Source organism: Crocodylus siamensis, chromosome 5, assembly GCF_052110815.1.
Source record: "Crocodylus siamensis isolate JL-2025a chromosome 5, ASM5211081v1, whole genome shotgun sequence".
Taxonomy (NCBI): Eukaryota; Metazoa; Chordata; order Crocodylia; family Crocodylidae; genus Crocodylus; species Crocodylus siamensis.
Window position 1 is genome coordinate 39769564 of NC_143399.1, and position 10643 is coordinate 39780206.

Here is a 10643-nt window from a genome sequence, read left to right on the forward strand (position 1 = left end):
AGATCCGATCTGAGGACAAAGAAGCCTGTTGGGCAAAAAGGTTAAGCACCACTGCTTTAAATGATGACTCTCCATTTACAATTACTTTGTGAGATGTATAAAAGTTAGCCAGTTTTTAATCCATGTAATGCAGGTTGTAATGACACTTTACACTGGTAATGGTTTTACAATCACAATGTTATACTAGACTATGGAAAATGATGGACCAATCTGTGATCCTGTCATCACAAACTGTACTCCGCTTAATATAACCTGTTTTCCATAAAGCTAAATTGATCGGCATTCATTATTCTGCCTTCCCTCTGTTACAGATTACCTCCTCTATCACTCTTGTGTAGCCTGAATGCAGCCCTGGATTTGCCTACAAGAAGCCCTGAAAATGGAGGGCAGACAGTCAGTTCTTGGGGTGCTAAGCCACAGCACTGAAGCCCGGTAAACAGTGGTCATTAAGTACCTGCTGCTGTCAGCTGTGGTATTAGCAGTCCCCAAAAACTGACTACCTCCCTTCATTTACATAGCTATTAATGGCAGTGCTGAAACTAGCTACTAGAAACCTTGAAAAATAAGGGGAGAGAGCAGCCATGACACTGACCTGCTCTGTTCCTTGCCAGGCTTCTAATAGTAGCCCTACAATAGCTGTTTCCCTTTACTGTTTCTGCTTCAGTAAAATAGAGTATCATTAGTTAGAAAGCAGACAGGTACAATTAGCATACAAGTAAACAGAATATGGTTAGGTTACAGAGTAGGCCATGGGGCTGACCATGAAGCAATTTATGCCTTTAACCAAAAATGCAAATAACCTGAGCATGTTACAATGTAAACAGTAAGCAAGAAGTTGGTTAGGCAGTTAAGCCCATTCCTATCCAAGATGCATTATAAATAGAGTGCACTGTGTGTTCACTTTGTCTGTCCACAATCATAAAGAGACTCTCTGAGATGTGCTGAGGGCAGACTGAACTTACACGTCCTGGGTACTGCTCAGTTGCCATTAGCTACAGCACACAGCCCTCAGTTCCCCAGTGGCTGCTTTAGTGGGGCCCTCTGTGTGTTCTTCTAGAATCTGCAACGCCAGCCTTGTGACGTGCACAAACCATTGTTTCTAATGCCCTCCCCAACTTAAGCCACACTGCAGCACTAAATAAAACCTCAGCCAATTTGTCCAAGCTGCAATCTCAGATCGGACTTATTTGGAGCAGATCAGAGCAACAGATTTGGCTTATTTTACTCCCCAACAAAAAGGGGTATGTAAAAAGTCCCTTAACTGGAAACACACTATTTTACCTGGGGGCTGTAATTCAGAACCCTCTCAGCCATATGGCTCCAGGTTTTTACCATTATCCCTAGCTCAGGCTGGTATGAGGCCCTGCCAACTCTCAAAACAATCCAAGCCAGTATGTGGAAATTGGAGCACTTAAGGAAAAAAGTTTCTACACAGGAAGTTCATCTCAGCAGGAGTGGTACCACAGCATCAGTGCATCAGCCCATACCTACACCCACCCTTGGCCTTGGCCCAGATAAGGAAAACCTGGTGGGATTAAGCAGAATCCTGCCCCTGCTTTGTGCTTTTTTTGCATGGCTCTGCCACTGGCACCCCTAAGGCATGGATGGCTTTGTTTTCCAGCACCTGCACGGTCCCACCACCATCTGGCATCAGCACACTGGCTACCATCGCCCTGGCCACTGTTGCCACAGGAACAGAATAAACAGTTGGGAACATGTGTGCCATGGCACCCAGCACCTTCTGGGCTATCCACTCAGCAGGACGGGACTCCCGGCGTGCACAAAGCAGCACCCTGCAGGGAAGAGAGTGGGGAGATGAGGGAAACCCTTGTCTGTGTTCCTCTGCAACCCAGGACTTGAGCCAACCCATGTCCTGGAGATCCCAGCCTGTCTTGTAAGCCCTAAGAAAGAGCTCCTAAATGTCCCAGTGGGTCATGGAATGGCAGCAATAGGCAGAATGGTGTGGTCTGCGCCAGAGTGGGCCCCAAAGCTCAAGGGACAATCACAGACAGGATCCCTATTTCCCCAGGCTCAGAACAGCACAAAATGGAGGTGGAAGCAGCTGTAACCTGCTGCAGCAAGACTCCTAGAGTCTATAGCCCTGAACACAATATGCCCTAATCTTCCTGGTCACTCTCTGCCCACCCTGTGGCACTGCCCAAACCTTGTTCCAGGTTCAGCTAACCCCAACACAGCCATGATGTGACTGTGAGCATGGGCCAGGGAAGACCACCCCAACTGCACCCCAAATTCCAGGGCAAACATGGGGCTCTCTCCCTCTGTTGCAGCTCTCTCCCTTTCTACATGCACCAATTGCCTTGCACCCTCCCCTATGCCTTCCCCTTCTGGACTGTACCCAGGGGCACTACCCACCACACCCAGTGCCATCCTTCTACGCATCACTCACCCTGGCCGGAGGACAGTGAAATGATTGAAACCTATTTCTTGGACCTTGGCTTCCACTTCACCCTGCCAAAACAGTTCACCAATGAGAAGGAGAAGTGATGGCTGGGAATGCCCCACTTGGGCCAGGGGTGCTGAAAAGCAACTGCTTGACACCATGTCCAGCCCCCTGAGGTACAAGAGAATAACCCCACAGGGCCAGAGAACCAGAGGGACCTAAAGAGCCATGGGCTGGAGTCACTCCCTTCTCCAGTGTGACAGGCTACAAATGGACCCGACCAGAGAGGCTTCAGAAAAGTGTAGAAGAAACAGTCACATACCTTGCCTAGGAATCCACCTGTCAACACTGTGCCAGCAGATGATAAGCAAACCCTGCTGGCATGCTGGTTAAGAGAAAATTTACTGCACACGAATATGATCTGAAATCCTGCGAGGGATGGCCAGGCTACACTGCTACACAGCCATAAGCCCTTCTATCCCCACCCACTTTGTTTTCTGTTTTGCACATTCCCCTGCCACCCTTATTCCCCAGACTGTACTGCCAGGACCCAGGCTAAGTGTCCTCAATTTGATTTCAGCTCCCAGTCTCCTGGCCCTCAGTATGTTCTGACCCTGTAATTTTAAGTCTCTGGGGGGTCTCCTCCAAGCATATAACCCACCTTCACTCTGAGATAGAGGAAGCTGCTGCCCTTGTCGGCACCCTGGGAAGATTGCAGGAGGAAGTGTTTGCAGCCACCAGTGTATGCCAGTTGAGCAGCCTGAATGACATAGTCCTGGTCCACACGGACAAAACCATCCTACAGAGGGAATGGGAGAAGAAGGTTAACACAATCTGAGGGGCAGGGGAGAAGGGCTGGTTTTAGGTTTTGCCTGCCATAGGCTGGACATGCAGTCCCCCTCACCTCACCCCCAATCCCACCTCACTTAAGATCCATAGGGAGTAGCAAAATCTTAAGAAGTAGCTGACCAAACCATGAGAAAAGGAGGAAAAGCAACATTTTCTACTCCACAAAACAAAACAAAGGCATTTGGAAATGAGAATCTGCTATGATGCTCCCTGAGTTCAGAGCAGCCGTTTTTCACCAGGTGAACCACAGCACAAGCTGCTAGCCATAGTCCAGTGTCTCAGCCATTACAGCTCCCTGTGGCAGCTGGGGATGTGAGGTGCTGAAAGGACAGTGAGGCACAGTACAGTGAGACCTATGCTCTAAGGACTAGTCCATACTGCCCATCCCTGAGGATTAACCAGATCCCACGGATGCCTCTTTCCTCACCGCTCCAGCCTTGGCTTTGGTGGTTCCCAAGCAGCAGAACCCAACATCGTGGCCTTGAAATGCTGAGGCATATTCGTCCAACTTCTCAAAGTCGACCACCTCTTGGTTCTGCAAGAAGACAATGTGATTGAGTCACCATCTCCTGCTTGATGGCTGTGCCAAGATGGGGCATTCCTCCCTGCCCCTGGCAGTTCTCTAGCTTTGCCTCAGGCCTTTTCCCATCTCAGGCAGGCCCTGCTGATGCTGGTCGCGGTCAGGAGCCAGAGTTCTTCTACGTTCATTAATTTCCCTATAAAACACCCTAATCTCTGCAGGAGCCAACCAGTGATGAAGGATGGCAAGGACACCAAGCCTCAGGTAGGGAGACAGAGTCTGGCTGAATCTGTCCTGGGGACCCAGTTATTAAGATCATATTGAAAGCAAAACCACTAATGTACACCTGTGGCCCACTGCCTCTAACATTACAGAACATAGCGACTGCCAGTACAGCAGTCAGAGCTGAAGCCAGGACAGGTCTAAAAAGATCTTAGAAGCTACCAGCAGGAATACTCCTCCCTGAAGAGTCAGGCCCAAGGCCACAACTCACAGAGATGGGAAACAAGCTCAGAGGCCTCTGTCTGCTCCTCTGCAGCAGCATGCGATAGCTATGTAACAGGCCTGTATGAACCTCTCCTGGCCTTTCTGAAGCAGCACGTGCTTTGGGGCACATATCAAGGCTTGGCTCCCAGCACGCAGTGCTGCAACTAGACCACTTCATGGCGACTCCAGCTGGGTCCCTGGACTCAGCCTGACTGTGGTCCTTGCTGGCCATTACCGCAGCCTCCCCTCCTACCACATGTATGCAGAGCTCTTCCTCCTCTGGACTCAGCTTCCTGCGTCCAATTAGTGTGACCCTGGCAAAGAGCTGCTGTGCCAACAACTCCCTCAGAAGCACTCGGCCAGTCTCCCCTGAGGCACCCAGGATGAAGCAGGATTTCTGCTGGGCCCGGAAGTGCTCTCGCTGCTGCTGTTGGTCTCCTGCCTCAGTGGCCATCCTGCAGTAGGTGGAGGGGGGAAGGAAGGAGAATAGCCCTCTTAGTACTTAACCATGGTCTGCTCTCACACCTCCTGCAGCAGGGGACCTCCATGCCACCAAGAACTGGCTAGCACCTGTCAAATAAGTCTCCACTGAGTGTGGCAATGACTGGGTGTACAGTTCCAGGAAGTTAATGATTGTTTATTCGCTGGCTAAGGAGCTCTTATCACAGCAGGGGATCAGTTTGGCGCTAAGCCCACTCTGCTTCCACCCACAAATGTGCAATCCTTGTGCAGCGCTGCCAGCTCTCCTAACTCCACTGCACTTCTCAAAGCCCCAGCTCCTGGAGTGACTGGTAAGGGGAGATGTGGAGCTGACAAGCCAATCATTTGAGCGCACATTATTTGACCACGGTCAAATATAGTCAAATACTCCAAGAAGCCAAGAATGTCTTTGTATAGGTGGTAGTCTACCCTTTCTATTGCATCACAGTGTCATCTGTTAGGAAAGGCAGGACTGAGGGCTCTTTGACCCAGCCCTGCAGAAGTCAGGATCCACACATGCTGGCACCCTGGCCTGCTCCTCTCTCCTGAGTTTTTCCAGCCTCCTTTCCCTTCCCCTCAGTAAGCCAGATGGAGCTACTCTGTGCTGAAGAAGAACCAAAACCAGCAACATAGAAGAGCTTCTCCTACTGGCCATCTGCTGTTAACTGCAGGCATCTCCGAAGAGGAACAGAACCATGAAAAACATATAACGCATGAACAGTTGTTGGCCTGCTGCCTAGTTAGCATGACAGAACTTAAAACTACACTATGTGGTTTTTATAGTTGCTATGCTTGTTTTATTTCTGTTTAATTTCATTTTTTTAATTTTGTAACTGTTCGGATCCTGGGGTTGTGGGATAAAACCGGGGCGGAGAATGGTTCAGTTTAAAATAGCATTCACATTTATACTTGGCATGGTTAATTAAAATAATTCAGTTTAACTGATTAAAATTTGATTTCATTGCTTCACAATAACAGTTAAGAAATCTGTTTTTTCTGTAATTAGCACAAGCATCTCACTCAGTGATTCTCAGTCAAGGTGACATGGTACCTTGGGGTGCCCTGAGGTCCTTTCAAGGGTGCCATGGGGTGCCATACAATGTTAGCAACAAAAGATTTACAAACATGATTCACAAGATATTTCATAGTCTTGAAAGCTTATGCTATATATGGCTGTGTGTGTATGTATGTATGTGTGTATATATACATATATGTAAAAGCTGGCATGTTTCAAGTGGTACCTCCAAGGTGGAGAACCACTGATTTAACCACCTGAAAGCAGGGTGAAGTTGCACCTTATAAACTGAAGGCACCTTATAGATTAACCAGCGTGTGCTCATGTGAATGTGTGCGTGTGCGTGTGTATGTGTGTGGTGCATGCATGCACATACACACATGCATATGCATATACATACGTATACTCATGCATACACATACGTGCTCTGTATGTGCGTGTATCTATAGCGCAAACTTTTGTGAGCTGAAGCACCTTTTATTTCGCTTCAGACTAACATAGCTAACTATGCCCCTCTCTTTATGAGCTGCACCAGAGATCCATAAGCTTTTGTAAACAGCAGCTTGCTTCCTTGGATGCTACCAAAGATTAAAGTCTCTGCCTTCACTGTTCTAACATGTTCATCCTTAAAAAACTGTGGGGGAGAGGGGGTTCTTTTCTTTGGAGTGGGGTATGGCCATCTCCCTGGGATCTCTTGAGCATATATTAACAACGTTTCATAGAAGAAGGACTTTAGCTGCCTTGGCTCCCCAGCTTTACATGTGGCAGGTTAGTTTGGGTGGATAGCAGTTTTAGGTAGAGTTTAGATTACAGATTCATATAGGATGGTCTCAGGCAGGGGGCTGGACTAGATCACTTTCTCAACCCATGGATCGTGACCCAGAAGTGGTTCACAAGAATATTTGAAAGGATCTTGAGCAAGTCCCAGAAAAATGCAGGAAAGCATGGGATTCCCCTTGCAGGCTGGCAGCATTCCAGCCTGCAAGATGCCGCTTGGGGCAACTGGAGGCACACGTGCATCTCTGTGTGTGTGCCCACACACACACACACACACACACACACGGCTAGCATGCAGCCAGGGCAGCTGGGGGTCCCCTCTGGCAGGGCTGGAGAGGCAGAGGGGGAGGGCTGCAGGTTGGGAGTGAGGGGCACCCATATGGCTGGGGGGGTGGGGGTCTGTGGCTTGGGAGTGAGGGGCACTGGCAAGGCCAGGGGACTTTGAGTCGGGACTGGCCATTGATGCTTACAAATGGGTCCTCGTACAAAAAAGGTTGAGAACCACTGGACTAGATGACCTCAGGAGGTCCCTTCCAGCCTGACTTCTCCATGACTATAATACTTGCACCTTATTTGACAATATTCCATCTGTTAATTGATCAAGCGGTGTTTTTGTTTTCCATTTAACTGCTGAAGCACAGGACCTGAAGAACAGGGTGCACAGCCACATCTCTGCTGGCCCAGAGACAACCAGCAGAGGCACAACTTACTCTGCGCAAGAACAAGTTTAGTTCAGAACTCCTGGCCGGCCACCCACTCCCCCCACATTGCTCCTGCTGCCTTGGTGACAACCAGGGGCTCTGGGGCCTGGTGAAATAGCAGACATAGCAGCACCAGGACGGGGTGGGTGTCTTGGATGTGTGCGGGGGAGGTCTCCCTGAGGGCGTGGCAGTGGGAGGGAAGTGGGGGGCTGCTCACAGCTGGGGTGGGTCCAGGGAGCCCATTGGAGGCGGAGCCCCGTGGCGTGTGGCCCGTGACCCGGGAGGCACGTGGATCGCCCTGAGTTAGCCTGCAAGGTGCTCCCCGCCTTCCAGCCGAGGAATGGGAGCCCTGCAGACCCCACCCCCAGGCAGCAGAGCCACCTCCCGCTGTGCCCCAGCCCACGGGGCCGACCCAAGCAGACCCCAGCGCCGACCCCCGCTCACCTGCAGCAGCGCCAGACGTCCCCTCCGACACCAGCCTGCCCCACCCCACGTAGCCACTCCCACGCCCGCGGGCTTAGTCACGCCCTCTTCCCGGGAGCCCCGCCCAGGCGGGGCACGCTAAGCCGCCGGTGACGTTAAGACGCCCAGCCAACGGGCGCTGCGAGTTGCTGGTGCGCGCACCCCTCGCGGGCGACGTCACAAAGCCTAGTGTAGCCGGGCGGCGGGGGCGGGGCGGTCTTTCCGCTTCCTGCCTGCGGGCGCCCCGCGGGTGCTGGGGCGCGGCTGCGCTGAGCCGGCACCGGGCTCCTCTTTGCTTCCGCCGCTCGCGTGCCCCCCGCAGCCCCAAGCTGCTCCAGTTTCTTCCCTTCCCAGAGAACCCGCCCCTTGTGGGCTCTCGTCCCGGCCCCAGGTGGCGGTGCCGGTTGCTGCCCAAGCAGAGGTGCAACAGGAAGCTGCATTCATGGGCTAGGCCTTTGGCGGTTTCTCACCTAGCTAGCCCACTCTCCGCTGGCAAGTGAGCAGCCCGTGCAGAGAGGCCTTGTCAGTCAGTAGAGGGGCCAGCTTGCCCTCGCCTGGGACGTACGCGGTCTTCACTAGACTAGGAGCAGAGGAGGGTGCTTAAAACGATCACAGCCCTACCTAGAGGTGAAAGGAATCATTTGCGGGAAGAGTAACCCCCAGCCCTGGAAAACGGGGTCTGGGCCAAATCACAGGAAATGTTCATTTTGCTAAAAGCTTTCTGGTTGCTTCTCAGGAGAATTAAAGCCAAACAGGCTAAAGCAGGGGTTGAAAAAACAGTGTTTTTCAGCCAAGTGCCAAAAAGCCCTGCAACCTGGGCTTGGAGGATGTTGGCATGCCAGGGGCAGATGGCAGAGGAGCTGTGAGGGGCCTGATCCTTGTGGCAGTGCAGCCAGCCCTGGCCCCTTCCCTGCTGTGCTCCTAGAGGTGCACGTGCAGCTGGTGCTGCAACAAGCTGGGTGGAGGCTCTGGACCCTGTCTGCCTGTGGCAAGCACCTGGGCTCTGGGCAGGCACCGCTGGAGACCCTGCGCTGCTGGCAGCAGGCAGCTGAGAGCCTGCAAACAGTTGCAGCAGGGTCTGGAGTACCAGCCCAGCTTGATGCTGGCAGCAGCTGTGCATGCATCTTGGGGAGCACAGTAGGGGAGGGGGCAATGCTGTGCTGCCCCGGGCCCTTCCCCACCATGTGCCCCCAAGGCATGCATGCTGCCACCACCAGCCCCAGAGCTGGGCTGGGGCCCTGGAATAGGGTGCAACAGTTTGCAGCCTGCCTGCTGCTTTGGGCTCCATGGCCGGCAGCAGCTGCCCAGAGCATAGGCCAGCTGTATCATGCTGAGCAAAATGGCCTCACATGCCAAACTCTCTTGCACATGCTGGGGGTTTGCTGATGCCTGGGCTAAAGAGTGCATGGCTCTGACATGGCATTTTGAAATCAATATATATTTTGAAATGGCAGCTGGCAGCAAAAAAAGAAGTTTTGATGTGTTGTGAATTGTTTCCTTCAGATCGGAAGTGTTGACATGCTTTGTTTCACTGTTTCCTGTGACTATTGGAATGTTTTGTGTTCCCAGATTTTTCTGAGATTTTGTTTTCTCGTTCTGATACACGAGAACAAGAAGTAATTTTGAAATGCTGACTTTTTTTCCTGAAGGGCAAAAGTTCCATTTCCAATCCAGTCTGACTGCTAGCTGAAACCAACAAATTGAGGTAGAAGAAAGTGAGGTTTCTTTCTCTTTTGGTGGACACCAAACTGCCCAACACAGGAGCTTCTCCAAGCATTGATTTCCTAATCCGTCTCAATAGACTTGTTCTCTAGTGGGACAGTTACAAAAAATTATTACAAAACCCTCCATTTTACTATCACCGTGCTTCAAAGGTGCAATTAGCCTGTACATATGGTGAGGAAAATAAGTGTTTAGCTCATGCCAGCTGTATGTGATTGGAGGGTATTCTTATCCCAGAATCTAATAATTTATTTTCCTTTCGTCCATGGGATTTAGTTATATGCTGTATGAGACCTTTATATGCAGATGCTTTTCTGGGAATATCAGTAATATCCAATTTTTTCCCATTCCATTCATTCAAATTGGATTTTATGTGTGCGTGTGGTTTTTAAGTAACTGCAATGTCATTTGAAGGCATATCAAGTTAGGGAACAGGTTTTGTATGGTTAGCTGTGGCAGCGTACAACAGAAAACATTTGTTTAGTGCTTCATCAGATGCTATTTATACTGTTGCCCTGCCCTAGATTACTTAAAGCTATGAAATTAAACCAGTTTAGTGAAATTAATGAAAAATTCCATGTGTCGACTTGTTCAGTATTAAGGGTTCAGCTAGCTGCTTGTCGTGGTAGGAGCCGAATGTCTTTTAATGTAAAATCAAGAGTTGGAGCAAAGTCTTTTGTGAACCTCGCTATGGTTTAATCAAACTGATGCAAGTTTGTGTGCATGTCTGCATGATGTCAAACACCGCCTATTTCTCTATTGTGCAACACTTTCGCTGCCTTAGAAATAGGCATGAAAGTGTCCTTCATGCATCATTTCACCATTGGTTCTAAAATAGTTTCTGTTTTAATATTGGCTCCTGCATGGGGGAGTGAATTTCCCAGTAGACAAACTTGAACAATACCCCTGCAGGCCTTTTGGCCTCTGTTTTATATTTTCAAGTGCTTGCTGCTGTTTATCACAAGATTACACCAAAACCTTTCATTTGAAAAAATAGAAAAAAAAAGTAATTTCTTGTCTTCAAGATTGTGGAAGCTGATGGTCCAAAAAGTAGTTGAATAAACAGACCCACACGGATTTCTTTTAAAACTCCTGGTTTTGATGCCATCTCATGATTTATTAATATGTGGTCCTGGGTGCTGCTTATATAATTATTCTAATGGAGAGGATATTTAAGAGTAGTGCTGCTCTGCTCTGCATGAAATGGTGGTGTGTACTTTGTGATGAGAG

The 10643-nt window shown here is 50.0% G+C and overlaps 1 protein-coding gene across 1 annotated transcript; it reads right to left on the minus strand.

Annotated features, from left to right (window-relative positions):
- Positions 1-98: 98 nt before the first annotated feature.
- On the minus strand, positions 99-7875 carry HTATIP2 (HIV-1 Tat interactive protein 2). The gene is made up of 6 exons (XM_090047552.1): positions 7674-7875; positions 4510-4711; positions 3678-3785; positions 3063-3200; positions 2408-2469; positions 99-1793 (listed from the first exon to the last, which is right to left on the minus strand). The coding sequence occupies exons 2-6, from the start codon at positions 4708-4710 to the stop codon at positions 1535-1537; spliced, it is 768 nt and encodes a 255-aa protein (XP_089903678.1). The 5' UTR covers position 4711; positions 7674-7875; the 3' UTR covers positions 99-1534.
- Positions 7876-10643: the final 2768 nt, after the last annotated feature.